At 46.0% G+C, this 20,508-nt stretch overlaps 1 protein-coding gene across 1 annotated transcript in view; it reads left to right on the top strand.

Annotated features, from left to right (window-relative positions):
- Positions 1-3,237: 3,237 nt before the first annotated feature.
- USP24 (ubiquitin specific peptidase 24) overlaps positions 3,238-20,508 on the top strand; it is a 164,773-nt gene continuing 147,502 nt past the window's right edge. The window contains exon 1 of the mRNA XM_072649592.1: positions 3,238-3,679. Within this exon, the coding sequence (XP_072505693.1) occupies positions 3,293-3,679 (387 nt within the window). The 5' untranslated portion in view covers positions 3,238-3,292. The remainder of the gene's footprint in view (positions 3,680-20,508) is intronic.

Genomic DNA, 20,508 nt, shown 5'->3' with positions numbered 1-20,508 from the left:
CCAAAGGCAAAGTCCCAGATGTCATACATACCTAGTTGTGGCTCTGGATGTAGGTTAGACCATGGGACCTCTGAGATTCCTTGCTGACTCTAAGATTCTATGATTCGGTGAAAAATGTTATTTTTCTTAATGTCTAGAAGTAATTAGACTAGAGATAGGTGCCAATTACCTATAATTTCCTAAACTGAATCCTTTCCTAATTTTCTGCATTGTTGATTAGAATGTTAAAATATAAATAGCAAGTAGGACTATTGATCTCCGGAAAACCCCAATGCTTCCACCTAGATCCCAATGTATCAGGTTCCAAAATGTTTCTGTTCTTTCACAAACAGGACCCCAAATCTAATTATACCCCTTGCATCCTTAAACAACTGCTTCTGACTCGTGAGTCACGTGAGCATCCGGTTCAAAAATGGCCTTCCTTGTTCTTTGCACTCCCTCATGGCTTGACTCCAATCGCTCTCACAGACTACTTTTCTCTCCTCCTTTCTGTGCTTCCTCTTCTCAGCTGGGCATTGCTTCCTCTCCAGTCTTACACACTTGTCACTGTTGAATCTTCGGGGCTCTCTGAACTGATCTGCTATGCCTCTGCAGCAACAACTAGCCTAGCTCATTTAAAAGTTGGTAGTTAAGTCTCTTTCATTTGTGAACATCTCTTTCTACGTCATTCATTTCTTAATGTGGCCACTGAGTTCCCTAGCACCACAAAATGCTTGAGGCAATATCTATGAAAAATACAAAGCAGAATAATATTGGATGTAATTATCTTTGATGTGACTGCCTTCTAAGAGGGGTGGTGTGGTGGAAAATGTCCTGGACTCAGAGGCGAGGAAACTGCGACCCACAGTTGCTTGGCCAACGTCATATCATCAGACAGGTACTAGGGAGCAGAGGTCAGATTTGGAATCCAAATTCCTTGCTGCCAGCACTCTTTCCACTGTTCCATTCCACTCAGGTCCTTGCCTATCATTTTGCTCAAGAATATAATGGTGATAGGAAGGAGATGACCTCTAAGATCCTTTCTAACTCTAAATTTACGATCCAACCGTTGATAGCCATGGAGCGTCCTCAAAATAGACAGCATCCATTTTCGTTTAAGGAAGCACTTGTCCCTTTGTTCTACAAACTTAACATAAACGTATTTTCAGTTAAGTATCTTTCCATTGAGAACTCAGAAAATAGACGCTATATATTGCAATGTAATAAATGTTATATAACTCCATGTCGTTAATCCAGAGAGATCTTTAAAAAGTCAGACAAATCTTTTCCAGCAGTCACCCTTCGCTGAAGAATATCTGAAAAGAGAAGAGTGATTCGGGGGGTTTGCTTTCCCATAGCTAAGTCCTAGGATTGCTTTTGATCTAGAGCTTTTGACCTGATGTTGTCCTGGTTCTTTCCCTGCACAGTCCACGTAGGTAACAATCATCTTCATCCGCCTTGTGTCATTTGACAGCCCAGCTGGTAAATGAGCAAATGGACTTTGATGCTTAGATAGCAGCGACTTACCAATGACTTGAGGCTGCGAGGTAGCGCAGGACTTGGGGTCGGGAGGACGTGGTTGCCCCGGTGCCTCAGCCATCGGGACCTGGGGCAAGTCCCTTAACCTCTCTCACCCGCGTTCCCCACCTGTCAAACAGAGCCGGTGATAACGCGCTCGCTTTACCGGCTGTTGCGGGGACCAGAAGGGATACCCAACGTAGGCTTTGAGACTCTGAAGTGCTGTATACATGCTGGCCATGAGGATGACAGCTGGGGTCTCCATAGAAACACCAGGGTCCTTCACCTTGACAGGAGGCAAAGGGGCTTCCTGGATGTCATGGAAAGACCCGGGGTGGGTGTAAAGAGGGTGGCCCCCATGGTCACCGCTGTGACCAGCGAGGGCTTGGGTGGCAGAGCTGAGAGGGTACGGGACAGAGGAGGGGAGCCCCGCGTCGGCGCTCGCACTCAGCGTTGGACAGCGCAGCGGGAGACCTCTCCTGAGAGCCCGGCACGGGCCAGGACCGAACCGGAGGGGCTCCGGAGGAGCTCGGGTCCGCCCGCGGAAGGTGGAGGTCCTGGAGGAGGGTCCTGGGAGGGAAGCCTGGGGCTGGGTGTGCGCGTGAGGGCGCGCAGGGGGGGCGCGGGGGGGGGGCGCGCAGGTGAGGGGTGCGCAGGGGAGGCGCGGGGGGGGCGCGCAGGTGAGGGGTGAGCAGGGGGGGCGCGGGGGGTGCGCGCAGGTGAGGGGTGCGCAGGGGGGGCGCGCAGGTGAGGGGTGCGCAGGGGAGGCGCGGGGGGGGGGCGCGCAGGTGAGGGGTGCGCAGGGGGGGCGCGCAGGTGAGGGGTGCGCAGGGGGGGCGCGGGGGGGGCGCAGGTGAGGGGTGCGCAGGGGGGCGCTGGGGGGAACGGGGGGCGGGGGAAAGCTAGCCAAGATAAGTGGGGGAGATCGGAGTGAGCCGGAGCTCAGGCAGGGCTGTTTGGGGCAGTTATCAGAAGAGGGGATTTCAAGCGAGTCGGGCCACGTTTATCAGAGAGGAACCGACTCGCCTAAGTGGCTGGTGGTGTTACTAGTCCAGAGGTTAAGACCTGGGAGGAGATCCCCGGGACCTCGCTCCGGGAGGCCGGCCCCAGCTGGCTGGGAGCGCAGTGCGCATGCGTCCTTCCCGCAGACCGTAAGCTCCCTGAGGGCAGCCCCACCGGCTAAGGCTAGTTGACCCGGTGGTAGTTAGGGGGTTAAGTCAGGCTGAGACCACTTCCGCGATTTCAATCGTTTTCCGTCAGAATGGGGGCCTAGATCAGGGGGAATCTCGGCCACAACTCGGGGCCTTTGGGGGTGCGGTCGGAAGGGGGCTCCCCCGACGGCCTCGGGAGGCTCCAGCCAGAGGAGGGGAGGGACCGGGGAGATCCGAGGCTCCTCCCCCAGGCGGGCGATTCCCCAGGCCGCTGCGGGGCGGGGCGAGGAGCCCGGAGGCCCCGCCCCCAGGGTCACGTGAGGGGCGCTCTGCGGCGGCTCGCTCGTCCCCTCCCCCGCCCCTCCCCGGAAGGAGCGCCTTCCGGGAGCGGCGCAGGGCGGAGGGCAACATGGCCGCGCTACGCCGCGCCTGAGCCCCGAGCCCCCGAGCCCCGCGAGCGCGCGCCGGCAGCCGCGGCCTGAGCAGCCTCGGCCTCAGCCTCACTCTGGCCCCGCGCCGGCGGCGGCGGCGGCGGGCGCGGCAGCGGCGGGCAGGCGCGCGCAGGGCGCGGGGGCGCGCGCGGCCCCGGGAGCAGGCGGCGGCGGCGGCAGGAGCGGCCTGAGCGGCCCCGGCCCGGCCCGGCCATGGAGACGGAGGAGGAGCAGCACATGACGACGCTGCTGTGCATGGGCTTCTCGGAGCCCGGCGCCATCCGCAGGGCCCTGCACCTGGCCAAGAACGACATCAACGAGGCCGTGGCGCTGCTCACCCACGAGCGCCCGGGCCTCGACTACGGCTCCTACGAGTCCATGGACAGCGGCGGCCCCGGGGGGCCCGGCCCGGGAGGCGGCGGCCCCGGGGGGCTCGGGCCCGGGCCAGGCGGGGGCGGCCCGCGCGGCGACGGCGGCGGCGACGGCCACGGCCACGGCCACGGCCACGACCCGGCCCGCAGCGGGCCCGCGGGCGGAGGAGGCGGCGGGGGCGGTGGCTTCGACCCCCCGCCGGCCTACCACGAGGTGGTGGAGACGGAGGTGAGGGCCGGGGCCCCGGGAGGGGCGCTGCGGGGGGCGGCGCGGCGGGCCGGGCACGTGCGCTGGGGAGGGGGCGGGGGGCTCCAAGATGGACGCGGGCGCGGCGGCTGGACCGGACGGGAGGGCGAGCCGGGGGGAGCCGCGGGAGCCGCGGCCGGGGCCTCCGCCGGTGACCTTGGGCGGCCCCTCCCCGAGAACCCCGAGCTGGGCCGGGCGCAGAGGTCAGCAGGGGTCCGCCCAGCCCCGGGGTGTCGGCCCGGAGCCTTGGGTTCAAGGCGGAAAGCCTTTCTTGGAATCGCTGTCGCCGCGGGTGGCATTGCGCGACCTTGGAGAAGTCCCTGCCCGGGAGACTGCCTGGTCTGGGCCGGTGGAAAGGGGAGCAGGGACGGGCATTGGGCACACCGCGCCCCGCCGCGGGCGGAGCGCTGCGCCCCGCCACCCACTTTACAGGGGAGGAAGTCGAGGCAGAAGGTCGGCCCCTTGCCCAGGCCTGCACAGCCAGGAAGTGTCCGAGGCTGGTCGGAACCGGCTCTTGGGGCCGGCACTCCGCCCGCTGTGCCCATCACCTCCTTACGGTTCTGGTCCGGCCCTGCGCCCCATGGCCCTGCCGTGCCCCGCCAGGGAAGGGGGTCTTGGACCTTCCTAGGTCTGGGAGGGACCGTCAGGGTGGGGACACCGGCCAGGGCTTTGGGAGTGGGACTGCGGCTAGCGGGGCAGAGGCAGTCCCGGGGCTCTGGGTGAGAGGTCTCTGAGGTTCTGGCCTGGGGTGCCCGCGAGAAGGGTGGCAGCGTAGAACCCCCGAGGCAGACCTGTCCGGGCGGCGCGGCCTTGGATCGCAGCCTGGGTCTGTGCCGACTTGTACCGGGGCCGGGCCGGGCCGGGCCCTGCTGGACGGCAGCGCTGCCTGGGAGCCTTTGTAAAACGTTGTGGCGCAGGAGGTGGAGCCTTGGGCCCGAGTTCAAATCCAGTCTTGTGCGCGTCCTAGATGTAGGACCCTGGGCGAGTCACTTCACCGCTTTGTGCCGCGGTTTCCTTCATCGTACAGTGTGGTTCATAACAGTACTGACCCGGCTGCGAAGACCCAATGAAATCACGCTTGCCAAGCGCCCGGCGCTCCAGAGCTGCCTCTTCTCTGCCCCCTTCACTTCCAGCACGTTTCCGCTTAACGGAACTGCTCTTTGGCAAGCAGAGGAACAGCTTGTGTGGATCAGCGCCCGGGCGCTCTGATGGGTGAGGTGTTCACCGCACCTTTAATAAGAAGACCAGAACAGGCGTCCCCCTGAGTAGCGATTATTCTCTCCCCTCGTGTCTTCAGAGTTGGCATTTCAAAGCCAGAGTTTTTTTTAAAGAATTATCTGCAGCCCCAGTCAGTGCGCAGTTCGCTAGAATGAGAAATGCCTTTTCCCTCAGTAACTGAGGGACCCGTGACTTCGTTTGTGTCGGCGCTCCTCCAGCCTTTCATGGTTTAATCAGTTGCTGGGGTTAAGAACATTGTCTCCCTGATGCCTGATGGGGTGCTGAGCTAGGCACTCAGCGGGTCTGGTCAGGCCCCGAGCAGGGATGCCTTGTCCCGAGAGTCCTGCCCGGGAAGCCTTTGATGCGTTGCGCCTTCACTGGTGGGGTTGTTGTTCTTGACGTTTTCTTTCTTTTGTTTTTTTAAAATTGTGAACTTAAACCTCAACGGAATGCACATTTTAATGTACAGAAGAAAGAGACTGCATATGAATCTGCTCGCTTGAATTGCATAGTTTGTTGGTTTTTAAAAATTGTGTATTCAGTTTGACACACTCGGAAATAAGGCTCCACTTCCTTGCCTGTCCCATGCTGAACTTCCTTCTGCTCTTTTCTGTGTGTTTTTAAATGTTTCATTGAGGTTAATTTTCACTGGAATATGTTTAAGATCCCAGTGTCCACTCCAGTCCATAATGGGGCATCCACGTAAGGCTTTAGTAGAAGTTAATTCCCCTTCAGTCTTAAAAAAACAGTTATGGACTAATACAGAATTGATTTATATGATTGTAGAAGAATAACCTATATCAAATTGTTTAGCATCTCAGGGAGGGGAGAGGGACTGGATAGAATTTGGACTCTGAACTTTTAAAAAAATGTCAAAAATTGTTTTTACATGTAATTGGGGAAAAAATAAAATATTTAAAACCTAAAAAAATCAGTTATGGTTTCTGTGATAAATTAACTTTATTTATTTGTTTTTGCTTTTCACAAGATAGTTAATAGTCCTCTCACATTGTTTCTGCCACGTTGATGATCTGATGCCCATCTCTAAGGGTATTTCTTAATGTCTGTCTCCTTTTTTTTATACATGTGTATATACATATTTTATATACGTCTTTTTAAAAAATTAATTTATCACTTCCATAAGCATTTGAGTTTTACATTTTCTCCCCCTTTCTCTCCTCTCCCCACCCCAACAGTGTGCAATCTGATATAGACTACATATACACTCATATTAAACATTTTCACATTAGTCATGTTCTAAAGGATAGATTAACGTGTGTGTGTGTAAATAAATGAAATGAATTTCTCACTTACAGCCTTGAATGCCAAGCTGATGAGTTTGGACTTGATACTTGGGAATGCTGTGTGTCAGGGTGTTGGTATTTGCTCCCTGTGGGTAGAGAAATAGGACTGGGCTAAGAGAGGCAGCAATTCTTGCATGGAAGTAGGAGCTGGGGACAGCTGGGAGCCAGAGAACAGAGGGACATGTTAGAACCCCTGGGCATCATTCCTTAAACTGCTGCTCACCTGTGGCTCACTCTTCAGTGAGTGCCAGTGAGACATTAGGGAAGTGACCATGACGTCTGGGTTTTAGGAAGGTCATCTAACAGGGCTGTTTGGGGTGGATTGGAGGTAGGAGGAGGCTGGGGAGAGAGTAGTTTCAGTTCCAGTCTAAGGTGATGAATCTCTAAAGTTAGAATAGCTCCACAGGAGAAGAGCTGGATGCTGCAGGTGTACACTTTATAGGCTTGTTCATACAGTAATCAGCAGTTCTCATTGATAGAACATTCTTCTCCCTACATCCCTGTGACATAGGGAGTTTACTGTCCTGTTTTACAGGTGAAGAAATTGACACCCAGAGGCATACCCATGCTCACTGCTGGTGGTAGGGGATGGAGCTGAAAGTTGACCTTGTGTCTTCTGATTCCAAATCTAACGCTCTTTCCTAATACAAGGAGCCCACCACTTCCTGAGGGACCCCCATATAAAAAAGAGACAAAGGACATGCTTAAAATGACTGGAAGAAGGGAGCAAGCATTTATTAACCTCCTACTGTGTGCTAGGCATTATGCTAAGCACTTTCTACAACTGTCATTGAATCCTCACAGCAACCCTGGGACATAGATGCTAGCATTCTCCTCATTTTACAGTTAAGGAAACTGAGGCAAATAGATTAAGGGATTTACCTAAGGGTCTTATAGCTAGAAAGTGTCTGAGGCACAATTTGAACTCGGTGTTCTGTACACTCTGCGTAGAACCTGTTCTTTGTGTTTCTACAAATTCATGATATTTTATTCAGAACCACTTAAACTATATACCTTCACATGTAAATCTGAAGTAATTGTGCCCACAACAAGACGTCTATCTAACCCACTAAACCAAAGAGTGATTAAGTAGAATCAGACAGTATAATTTTTTCTTATTTGGCCTAAAGGGATCTTGAAGATGACCAGGTCCAACTTCTTCATTTCAAAGTTGAGAGATTGAGGGAAAGCTAAGTCAACTCCTGTTTATTAAGTGCTTATTGTGTGCCAGGCACTGATGGAAATTGAAGCAAAAAGAAAGGCAATTCTGGCTCTCAAGGGGAAACACGACACAGAAAAGAGACCAGAAAGAGGGGGTTGAGGATGGGGAGAACATCATCCATTGGGGGGCCCAAAGAGCAGCCAAGATGTGGCTGGTCATGAGCAAGTTCTTTTACTTCTTACTCTGTTGAAGAGATTGGTGCCTCCTCACTATGAAATGCCCCTCTGTTTGTGCTAGTACCCAAGCAGCTACTTGAGTCAATCAGTCTGGTGTGCTTTGAGGCTTTATTTTAAACAATATCTAGAAGTTAATCTTAACTCCATTGAGGCCAGCTAGAATATTTGCATCTGTTTTGGCAGAGCGTCAAAGCTCTGTGTCCTACATCCTCATATCTGGTCTTTCTTCCAGTGAAGACCTGCGCTCATCCCAACGAGCAGGGTAGGGCTTGCCATGTCTGGAATGCTAGGGCTGCACAGTTCCTTGTTCTGTCTGGCAGTTTGCTTTCTCCATTTCACTCTGTGGGATACTTATTTTTAATTCTTTGCAGTTGATTGTATTCCATATCTTAATACATTCATGACAGTCTAGATTGGTTTCCTTAATCTTAGTGATTAAGATGAAGGTTTTAATGGATGCATCAGACATATCAGAAAGGAAATGCTGTAATGAGGGTATTGACAAGATAAATTTTTACCAAATTTTCCTGCATTTCGTAGTGTTTGTAGTGCTGATATGTGTAACAGCAGTAGTCATTCACACTTTAAGTCTTTATCAGTAATGTGAGTTGTATCTTACTATTTTTATTAAAATTCTTTGTCACAAGCTATTTTTAAAAATTGATGTTTTACTTTTATGTTACATATATTTACAATTTACTTCCACTTTGCAGGAGTTCTATGACAAAGTAAAACAGTTAAGCAAAACTAATAATAGAGTGGACTTACCTGAAAATTCATGTGACATTCCGCATCTATAGTACCCCCTTCCCACCTCATTGTTTAAAAAAGGTTAACAAAAACCTATTTTTTCTTTTCTTCCCCACCCCTCTGCCTATTGAACAAAAAACGAAAAGGAATTCTTTTAACAAATACATATAGTCAAACAGAACAAATTCCTCCAGTGGTTGTACATGGAAATAGAGATGTCTCATTCCACAGTCTGAAGCAATCATCTCTAGGTCATGGGTGGCTTGTGGTACATGCTTAGCTCCCTGGAATTATCAGTGGGCACTCACTGTATTGACCATGACTCTTACAGCTTTCAAAGTAGGTTTGTTGGGTTTTTTTTATAGTGTTATATAAATTGATCTGATTTTGCTCATTTTGTTCTTTGTTAGTTTACAAAAATACTTAAAATTGTTTTTCTAATATTGGTGTTCTAGTATAAATTGTTCTGTTTCTGCTTACTTTGCATCATTTCATACAAGTCTTTCAACATGTTGTTTTGAAATCATCTAATTCCCCATTTCTTATAGAACAGTAGTGTTCTATTCCAATCATATTCCACAACTTATTCCGCTGTTCCTTAATTGTTGGATAGCCTCACAGGCTTATTTCTTTAACTTTACACATATTCTGTCAACTTGTTACTTAAAGGTATTCATTTGATATTATGAGAATTTCTGTTGTGGGATGTTACTTTGAAATGATTTTCATTTGTATACATTTTATATTTCTCCCCAGGTTATACAGTCTTGCAAGTCTGGGTTTCATTTTCTGTTTCTTTTTTATTTGCCCCCAGTTACAATTCATTAGTTGGTAAAAGCTTGATATCTATGTAAAGTTAGAAGCAGACTTCAGCGCAATGTGTTTTGGGGGTCAGGGAACATTTATTAAGCGTCATTCAGTGCTGGGCCCTGTGCTAAGCTCTTTACATTCGATCCTCAGAACAACCCTGGGAGGTAGGTACTATTAGTTGTTTAGTGTCTCCTTTTACATTTGAGGAAACTGAGGCAAGAAGCAGTGGAGCGAGACTTGCTCAGGTCATCCTGACTCTATGCCTGGTGCTCTGTCCACTGGACCAGGAGCCACTTCTGTGTAATGAAGGATTTCCTGACATTGAGAGCTATCTAGAAATTAAATGATCTGCTTTAAGGTAATGGGTTTCTTGTCAGGGGAAGAATGGGTAGTCATCTAAAAATGTGGAAACTTTTTTATTATTTGAGATGTTATGGAATGAGAATCCCAGAATTGAAGAATTTAAGAGGTGAAAGGGACCAGCAGTTCAGTCAGTATGGAAAACAAGAATCCTCTTGCCACCATAACTGGGAGACCTCAGACCGTTGTTCCCTATGGTGTCTTGGGCAGGTCAGTTACTCCCTCGGTGTCCCAGAGGGGATGGGACTCTGGGACCTCCACCTCCCAATCTCAGATTCTCAATGATCTTCCAAGACCATCTGTCCACTTTTGCACAGTTCTGAAGTCTAACCCTCTTCCATACAACACACCTTTTAAAACTTAATGACAGCTAGTGTATCCCTTGGATCCCCTGCCCCACCCCCTTCTGCATTGCTGGCATGGCAGAGCCTTCTGTATTTGCCCAGGTACTGCAGTGGACTAGGAAACAGCACACTGTTGACACTCATGTATTACAGGGTGCAGTGAGTTTGTCTGTGCGGTGTTCCCTCCACTGTTTGAATCTCATTTCCTCTGTGGGCTTGGGCAGTTGCTGCTGCTGTCAGAATTTGGCAGCTAGGCTGGCCCTTCGACACAGACATCTTGTCTAAAAGACCTGGGAGAGCTTAAAGCCCACCAGTGCAGCCATGAAGGATGCAGGGACTTTGCTGTATCACAGTGAGGCCTCACAAGAGGACATTAGTGGAGGGCGATGCTTTCTCATAATGTGTGTGCACACACACATTCTTGTAGGGGAAAATGGATGCAAATGAAATGAGTAGACAGTGAGTGTTTTATTTGCTACTTATTTTGTAACTTTTGCTCATTCTCAGGCATTAGGGACTAGGGCCCCATCTCTCTGCAACCTGATAAGACTCACTTCTCATCAGTGATTCCCACAGTGATCTCCCTGCCGCTGCACTGAGTGGTAATGCCTCTTCACTGTCACAATGGTGCTCCTGAGGTCAAGCCTTCTTGCTGCACCTTAAGCCTCTTCTTTTCTTAGCCTCAGCAGAGATGTTTAAGAATTTGGTCTCTTGAAAACATAAGAGGATTTAATAACTCACAGCAATAATAGTAGGTAGCATTTACATAGGTTTTAAGATTTGCAAAATATTTTACGTCTGTTACCCCATTTGATCCTATAATGTTTCATGGAAAGCTTAGAAAGTTAACATGGAAAGACCTTATTGCAAAGTATATTTATTCCTAGCTTGTTATGGGACATATGTATCTAGACACTTTAAAATAGATTTTGAGAAACTGCATTTCATATGAACAAAAGAAAGAACATGTTTAATGATCTAGGCTTACAGATAGCAAAATTTGTTAGAAAAATGACTTTAGTATTGCTTAGGCAAGCTTTTAAGCAGTAAGCATTATTAAACCTTAGCAGTGTGAGGATGAAAGGGGGTTCTGGGCCCTTTGAATGGGAGAGACACTGTGTGAGCAGATGCATGCATTGTGTCAAGTCTCAGAGGGCTGTCCAGAGTCTAGATTAAACCTGGAGGCAGAGCCTCAGTCATGGGGCTGGAACAGAGAGGTTCAGGGCTCAGTTTGCATGCTGAGCAGGACTGGCAGGGTATTAGGTTTGATCTTGAGGGCCTGAGGGGTTAAGGTTGGGGTTGAGGAGGCTCTGGGACGAAGACTGGAGGGGAAATGTGTTCTCAGCTGAGGTGTAGAGAGTGAATGCCTTGTGAACAGCAGGGGCTGTTTTCAGTTTTCTCTCTGTTTCCCCAGCATCCACTTGAGGTGGTGTTTAATGAAGGCTTGGTGGATTAGACTGGATATGCTGGGCAAGTCTCTTTAACACTCAGGATTCTCCTTGATCTAGAAAGTAGCTGTTCCCCAGAGTCTTACGTAGCTGGCTGCTTAGAGAAAAGAGGGAAAATGAAGTTCAGTTACATAATGAAGGAAAAGGTTTTCTTTGCATGTTCATGTGTAGTGTAGTGAATTAGTCCTGGATTTAATGTTTGCCAGCATATCTCTTCTCAAGAGCTCAGTTTCCTCCTTTGTAAAATGATAGGGTTATGCTTGATGTCTAAAGGATCTTCCAGGTATGAACCCTATGAGAGGAAAAGTGGCAGTTTTATGCCTTAATAATACTAATGATCTCAACCAAACACTTAAAGACCTACTAGGTACCAGACACTGGGCCAGCCATTTAGAATACAAAGGCAAGAATGAAAAATCCTTCCTCTAAAGAAGCCAATATTGTACGTTTATGGGAGAAATCACTAGGATTTGGATAAGGGGAGGCCCAGAAGGGAGAGCTTTGCTGGGTCTGGGACAAAACTCAAGATTCAGGGAGTCAGGAGAGAGAGATGCTTCCATGCCTGGGGGTTTGGAGGCCCTGAACTTGAGAGAACAGGGTCTGATATGTTAGATCAGGTGCGGAGAAGGGATAAGTGGCTTCTGATATAGTTGTGTTTAACACATCAGCATCTTTGCCCTTCTCTGGGCAGTTACCAGGTGCAAAGACTGTGCTACAATGACGCCCCCATTGACTGGTCATACTTCAGTTACCTGGCTCAGTGGGCTGAGAATCTGGAAATAAAGAGGGGAAAGAGCAGGTTTCTGAACAAAGTCCCAATATCCATGCTCAAGCAGAGTGAGGCCCTTCGCCTTTTTTGTGTCCTGGACTGCTTTGGCCACCACTCTGGTGAAACCTATGGATCCCTGATCACAATAGTACTTTAAGTGCGTAAAATAAAATAGATTACAAGGTATATTAGTTATCCTGAAATATAGCTATCAAAATATTTTAAAAAGAAACAAGTTTCCAGACTCTAAAAGTTGGACTGCTCTCTACTCTTAGGAAAAAAGCACTTGTAAACCTCCTTATCTGTGTGCCTGACCCGCAGCAGATAAAATGCCACAAGTAGACTGAAGGCGGCAGATAATGCATGGGGCATGTGCTTACAGTTCAAGAATAATTCTAATAAAGCCTCAGAAGGGTATGTTTAGAGAAGTAGGGATTATTATTCCTGATGGACAACTGCTGCCTGATGGTGTTAGAAGACACCAGAAGCCCCACCAAACACATGAAAAAGTTTCAGCAGCTCTGAAAGCACCATGGGGTCATTCAGTGGTGCTGCTGCAGGCTCCCAACATGGGTGGGCACTGTGGACTCATTGCAAGGCAGAGGCTGCCTGGATAAGAAAGTACACAGTCATTGAAAAGTTCCTAAATTCCTCATAACTTATTTTCATGATATATTTTCTCAGGAGATTCTTAATACACTTGCTATCATAAGCAGGAGCGATGGTATTCAGAAGGAAGCCTTCTCAAAGGTTTGGAGTCATAGGTGAAGAAATAGTGTTTCTCAAGTGGTCCCATGAACTCCAGGTGTTGTGCTTACAGAATAGATAGTTGTGATGCTAAGAGGATTAAATATGAAATTATCAAAAATACTTTTGGGGAATTAAAGAAATAAAGGTAAAGTTAAATTCTTTTCAATCTGAAATCTAGAGTTTCTTCTTTAACCTAGGAACATTTTGTATTCATATTTCTTTCTCCTTTCCCTATCCAGTCCCTACCTCCCAAGTAGCATTTATGGGATGTTTTAGTGCACTGAAAATTCAAAATGTCCCATGGCCAAATTAGTTTGGTAAAACTTGTTTAGAAGTGAAACGCAGAGCTCTCAGTGTATTATAGCTCAGTAAACTAATGAATAGTCACAAGGTGGCAACCTCACCAGGAAAGGGTATTCTGCATAAGAAAGCATAACCCTTGTCACAAATAGGTAAAATCATGGGAAACACAGGCCCCCCCTTCAAGAGATGGTCCCCTGGAAGCCTGTGTAACCATGGCACTCATCAGAGGGCTTCAGCCTTTCAAACTGTTTGTCTGTTATTATTGTGAAAATTATTTTCTGGTGCACTCTGTATCACTTCACGCAAGTCGTCACAGGTTTCTTGAAGCCATTCCTTTCATCTTATGGCACAAAGCTGTTTCCTTACTGGTGGATAACCTTTGCAATGATAATAGAAATAATGATAACAGTAGCTAACATTTATGTAGTGCTTACTATGTGCCAGGCAAGTGTGCTAAGCACTTTACAGTCATCATTGTCTCATTGGGATGTAGGTGCTACTGTTATCACCATTTTCCAGATGAGGAAGCTGAGACAAACAGAGGTTCAGTGACTTGCCCAGGATTACACAGTTAGGAAGTGTCTGAGACTGGATTTGAACTCAAGTCTTTGTGACTCTGAAACCAACACTTAGTTCACGGTGTCACCAAGTTTCCAATTCTCAGCCATTACAAAAAGAACTTTGTATTTTTCTTTAACTTCTTTGGGGCATAGGCCTGTTGATATTGTTGGATCAAAGGATATGCACAATTTAATGACTGTTCGGGTATATTTCTGACATGCTTTTCTGAACATCTGAACCAGTTCATCATTCCACCATGATCAGTCCACCCAGACACCTGGAGATTGCTGCTCCGGCTAATTTTAAGAGTCTAGTCTCATAGTATAGTGAACTCTGTTTAGTCAGCAATAAACTAAACATTGTTCAGTAACGTAAAGCACAACATTGATAGCGACATCCTTAAGCAAAACATACCATCTAATACATATAAATATCATAGCATATGTCATTGCATCCCCAAAGTCGAGGGGTCCCAGGCTCGGCTCTTCCCTAGCATGCCTCATCCTTAAGGGGTAGCAGAAAACACCACACTAACCACCCCTAGGTGACTGTAAGAACAACGTCCTTAATCTATACACGATGTCCAACTAAAGTCCTCTCTCATCTTGATTTGGGACTGACTTCCAAACACCAGGGCTCCTCTTCCCTGGGCTGAGTGCTCCCACCCCTTGGCTAGGTTCACACATAGGCAGCTCTCTGCTCCTGTTCCTTGTCTCAGCTCATGGAGACTGTTCCTCTCTGGATTCTTCCTGCTTCTGCCTGACAGCAGGCCCCAGGGGTTCCTGCTGTCAGCTTCTGTTTTTAGGAAAACAAAGCTTAAAAGGCTACGATGATATTTATACACTTTACCAGCACCATCAAGACAGGACTTGTGTCTGAGAAGTCAACACAGACCCACAGAAGGAGCACTGACAGCACAAACATTCTTTCTGTTAGGCCTCCCCACAAGCAAGCTCCTCTAGACCACTCACGCAGCCTTCTCTCTCTCAGCTCTGCTTCTCTCTACTCTCTCCTCTCCCTCCAAGCAATACAGAATATATACTATTTCCAATCAAAGACTCTTGATTGGCTGAAAATTCCATAAAAAGAGCAAAGAATCCTACTTGGCTTGCAGTTATACACTGATAGTACACAAATGTGTCCTTTTTTTCAAACAGCCTCTCCAGTCTTTGTCATTTTTGTCAATCTTATGAGTATGAGGTGGAATCTCAGAGCTGCTTTGAGTTGCATTTCTCTGATTATTAGTTTGGGGAAGCATTTTTTCCATAAGGCTGTTGATAGCTTAGGTTTCTTTCTTTGAAAACTGCCTATTCGTATCCTGCAAACATTTGTCATTTTGAGAATTACTTTCATTCTTGCAAATTTGAATCAACTCTTTGTAGATCTAGGAAATGAGGTCTTTATCAAAGAAACTTGTTGCAAAGATTTAAAAGGTAAAGGTAAAGTTTCCCTTCTAATTTTAGCTGTATTTAACACATTTTAGAATTTTTTTTTCATCCAGAATGGCTTAAAGAAAGAAAAAAATTGGTATTTGAAGGAGTATTGTTTAGCTGTTCAGGGGTTCTCAACCTTTTTTGGATCCATGGCTTGGAACCTTAGCTTTCTCAGTTAATCTTCCCTTTTTCCCTATTCAGCATGAAAGGAAATAAATTTTAGAGTTTATGATATATACAATCACTAAAAAATGAAAAAGTGATTACTTTTTGTGTCATAAATTTAGTGCATAACATTTTTAATATAAAATTGTTAAATGTTTGTCAGAACACAATCAGATAAATTAGACTTTTGAATTTGTTTCTTATGGACTAATAGTTTATTCTTCGTAGAGCTTTTGAAAGAGATGAGCGCGAACCATGTTCAGCTTGTTTTCTTAGATGCAGTTGAGAATAGAACCAGGAATCTTGATGCACAGAGAAAAGCCTTGTGCTGTGAACACATTTAGTACAAAATGGAATGGACTTCTACACATTTTTTATTAAAATTTTTGGAAAAATTGTTTGGACATCAGTGTGGAGTTTCTCATTATCATTGAGATCAGTTGACTCAGTTTTCACTAGATCATTGCTGGTGCTTCTCTCTAGCACAATTTGAAAAGGGTTTCATATCCATATCTTTTTTGTTTGGATTGTTCAGTTGGAATAATTCCTTTCCACCTTGCCCCCCCTCCCCTCCCCACCACCGTTCTTATACTTTTTGAATCTTTCGATAAGATAATGTAGTTATTTACTAAGTTTTTAGAGCAGTGTGTCTTCTGTACATGTTAAGAGCCTTGAAGATTCCTTGGAAGCTGTACCAACAGAAATAGCACTATTTAATCACCTGTTAATTACCATAAAATAATGCATAAAACAGAGAGATTAATGTTTGCCAAAAGTATTCTCTACTTCAATGGAGGGGAGGCAGTGCAGAATCCAACTTGAGTTGGGATTCCCTGTGGACAGTGATGTCTGCCACATGTTCTTGTTTGTGAATGTCATTGTGTTAATTGAATTAAACCCCAGGACACTGCAAAACTTCTGGAAGAGATGAATAATCATTCAAAGGAGTTTGGCTCATCCTTCCACTCAGGAAAAACCCAATGAGTGAAGAGTGTTCATTGCCCAGACCCCAGCATATATCCAAGTGGGCAGCCTGCTATACATTAATATTGGGAATTAGGCCTGCAGCCAGTAAGCACTCATTTAATGTCTACTATGTTCCCAGTAAATGGGAAAGATGAGAGTGGTTTGGGGCAATTGGGCACCTACCCAGGGTATCTGCTGCTGTGGATTCCTGATCTTACTGGTGTGCGCCCCCCTTCATCATTATGCATTATAACTGGTCTATGCCTTATCCTATGTAATCAAATTCCTTAACCTCTCTGAACCTCAGTTTTCTCACCTATAAAATGAGGTAGTTTGATCTGAGGGCTTTTCTAGCTCTAGGTAGAAGATGCCATGACCATGATTCTTTCCTATGTCTGCATGCCTGTGCTGAAGAATATTGACCCAGTGAGCTGAAGATACTCCTCTGGATTTAATCTTTTGTGGGGACCTGCTGCCCACCAGTTAGGTCCGATCTGTGGGGAAAAAAAGAGAATTCTGGGTTTTCACCTGCTCTTTGGTTGAGTGGTCCTTGGATCACTGGGCTCCTAAGAAGGAATTCGCTAGGAAATACCTGTTGAATGTCAACTGTATGCAAAGTGTTATGCTCCTTAAACTCCACACTCTATCTCCCTGTTCCATGCATTTTTATTGACTGTCCCCCATGACCTTTGCCTACTTGCTGGCGCCCTTCAGGTTTCAGCAAATGTCTCACCTTCTTGGGGGAAAATTAGACTATGAACTCTAAGACCAGTTACTGTGTCACTTTTCTGTTTGTGTCCCCTCTGTTTTGTATAGACCAAGTGCTGCTTTTTTGTTCATTCATTCAGTCATTTGACTTTTATCAGCATTCTTCTCGTGTCACTTTCTTACTCTAGCTACATTGAATTTTTGGTATTTGAAATTTTCTGTTTCATGGTCATCCTTATCTTTCAGTTAAGAATACTCCCCCTAACCATGTTTGGATATATAGCTTAGATAACTGTTACATTTTCTTTTGTTTTCATGTATTTTTTAAAAAAAATATGTATTTAGCTCATATCTGTTTTTTGAGTTATTGTTACAGAGTACCAAATGCTTGGCTAAACCTAATTCTTGCCAAGTTGTCTTCTAATTTTCCTACTAATTCTTTTCATATGGAGTCTGTCCCTCAGTTTATGTTCATAGTTTTTCAAACACGAGGTTGCTGTGTCATTTACTATTAGGTTTTGCTTGGCTAATTTGTTCCAATGATCTTCTCAATTTAACCAGTATTGATAGTTTTGACAAGTGTTATTTTATTGATATCTGATAATGTTAGGTTCCTTTCATTCCCTTCATGCTTTTTTTATTATCCCCCTTAAAATTATAGAATTTTTGTTTTTCTAATTAAATCTTCTTTTTTTCTTTTTCTATAAACCAGTCCCTTGGCAGTTTGTTTTAGCATTGAATCTGTAAATGGATTTAGGTGGTATGCTCATTTGTATTATATTAGTGCAGCCTTCCCATAGATAGTGAATCTCTCAATCAATAAACATTTATTAAATATATGATGTATGCCAGGTATTGTCTAACATACTTGGAAAACAGATAAAGGCAGAAGTAATCCTTGTCCTTAAGGAGTTCCAATTCCAAAGTGGGTAACTAGGGCCATAAAGAACAGAGAGGACTTGCAGCTGAGGCAACTGAAAAAAGGTGTTCTGGGACACGGGGGATCTAGGCTGAGTCTTTGAGGAAACCAGGGAAGCTAAGAGGCAGTGGTGATTTGGGAAGGCATTCCAGGTGTAGGGCTTAGCCAGAGCAAAGTCATAGACTGGAGCTGTGTTGGGCTGTGCTAAAGGAACTGCAAGGAGATAGATCAGTATAGCTGGATTGTAGATTGCGTAGATGGGAATGAAGTATGAACTGGAATGTGTAGCAAGGGTCTAGTTTATGAAGAACTTTACCAGCAGAGGTCCTTATGTTTGGGCCTGAGGATAATAGGGAGTCCCTGGAATTGATTCAGTAAGGAGGTGGTGAGACCTCACTTGAGAAAGAAGCCAGTTTATGTGAGATGCTGTGAAGGATGGAAAAACAGACATGTGAGGTGAATGGGGAGGTAAGGGAGGTGAAGCTGACCTGGGGGAATTGGAAGGACAGTGCTGCCCTGCAGAGTAATCAGGAAGTCTGTGCTCGCATGGGAGTGTTTCTTTTGTTTTGTGATTCATGACCTGAGCAGAGGAAAGAAACCGTTATCAGCGCAGACATGCCAATTGAGCGCCCTGGAACTGCTGAGATCCCCAAGGGAGATAGGCTAGAGTGAAAGTACTAAGTCTTCTGGATATTGTGGACTCGCTGGTGAAACCCATGGACCGCTTCTCAGAATGTTTCCAGATGTATAAAATGAAATATGTACGGTACTGTTACGTTCAAATATTTAAAAAGTTATTATTATTAAAAAAGTTAAGAGATGACTAAGTTAAGAACCTCTGGTACGCAGGGAAAGGAGAAAGGCCTCCTAGACCTAGGCACCCTGACTACCTGGCCTGGCTGAGTAGGAAGGGAGGGATCAGACAGACAGGAAGAGAAGCAAGGGAGAAGAGCCTGAAGAAAAACCGTCTAGCTGACTGTCAGGAGTGTCAGAGGCCGGGGAGAGGTCAGGAAGGATGAGGATTGAGAAAAAGCCACGAAGAGGAAGAGACATGTTGGCAGGTGGTCAGATAAAACTGCTAAGCAACATTGGCTGTGTCAAGACTCTGCCAGGGAGGTGGACTTAATCACAGTTGCTCACCTTTCTATAAATAACTGTTTCACATCTGCAGAGTTTTTTCCTCATAGCAGCACCATGGGCTGGCTGGTGCCACTGTTATGCTTTGCAGATGAGAAAACTGAAGCCCTTTTTTGAGTGGTGTATGTGTCTTCTTGTAATCAGCTTTTTAAAAATGAATTTAGGCACTTTGCAATTCAGTGCATGTGCTTTGTAAAACTATTTCATTGCCTCTGGTGCATTCCCTGTAATGGAATTTCCCTGTCTGTCCATTTTGACATTATTGCGCTGCTGTGTCTGAAATGATGGTTGCACCTCTTGCTTTCTGGATCGCTTGGCTTATGGTACATTTGGTTTTAGCCCCCATTTCATCCTTTACATTTTTATAGGATGTGTTTCTTGGCTACAGCAAGTTGTTAGGCTTGGGCTTTCTGCCTCATCCTGTTTTCTTCCTTTAATAGAAGAGGAGAATTCTTTTGCATTTAGAGTTATGATTGTTAGACTTGTGTTTTCCTTCATTTAATCCTTTGTGTTTCACGTCCTCTTTAAATCAGTACTTGGTCTCTGCTCATAACATTGCGTGTATTAATTTGATCCTAGTTATTTCCCTGTGGTTTTCTCTCCTTTCCCTCCTTCCCTATTCTAGCCTAGGTTTCTTAAAATTGCTAACATTATTGTCTTAACTCCTTTTTTCTTTTTACTCTCTCTTCTACCCCATATGAGAGTGTAGTTCAAAATCTTCCTTTCCCCTCACCCCCCCTTTATCCTCTTACCTGAAGAAACATTCATTATTCATTCTTTTCTAAAGAGTGTTCATGTACTCTTCTCCCTCTTTATTTCTTCGCTTTCTAGGTTGGCATTTTAGTCTATTCTGAAATCTGGTTGTCCACTTATAGGTTGTTTGCTTCCATGATCTTCATTCTCCTTATGCAGCTCATTCTAGGTAGAGCTTTGAGTGGATGCAACTTCTGTTCTCTTTTAGGCCTCATTCATTTATTAGCACAATCACATGTCATGCCTATTCCCCTCCTTCTTTGTTACTTTATTTTGGAAGCTTTTTTGTAATGAGACCCTCACAGCTCAGTTGATGAAGGAAGCATTGGGGTATGTTGGGATGCAGTTTCCTACCTGGTCCTACTCCAGATCCTAACATTCAGTTCTTACCCATCCTAAGATCATTTTTTTCTGTGCTATCTCTAGATTCATTTCCCTTAGCCTCGTGGTTTTTTTGGTCACTGGCTCTTGTGGCACTCCTGTGCACGTGCATCTCCCCCCCAGGAGTCTCTCTGTTGACACCCATCTTGGCCTAGACCCACCACCAACTCTTCAGTCTCAGTCACTTCCCTCCCTGTTCTTACCTGACTCTTCTCCTTTCCTTTTCCCTCTCAAAATTAGACCAGCTTCTTTATGTCACTTGCCCCTGACTGTCTTTTGTGCCCACTCTCACTCTCTTAATAATTTCCTTTACAGGGTAACTTGAGTTTCATTT

The sequence above is a fragment of the Notamacropus eugenii genome, chromosome 2 (genome assembly GCF_028372415.1).
Source record: "Notamacropus eugenii isolate mMacEug1 chromosome 2, mMacEug1.pri_v2, whole genome shotgun sequence".
NCBI lineage: Eukaryota > Metazoa > Chordata > Mammalia > Diprotodontia > Macropodidae > Notamacropus > Notamacropus eugenii.
This window is presented reverse-complemented; position numbering and strand designations above follow the sequence as displayed.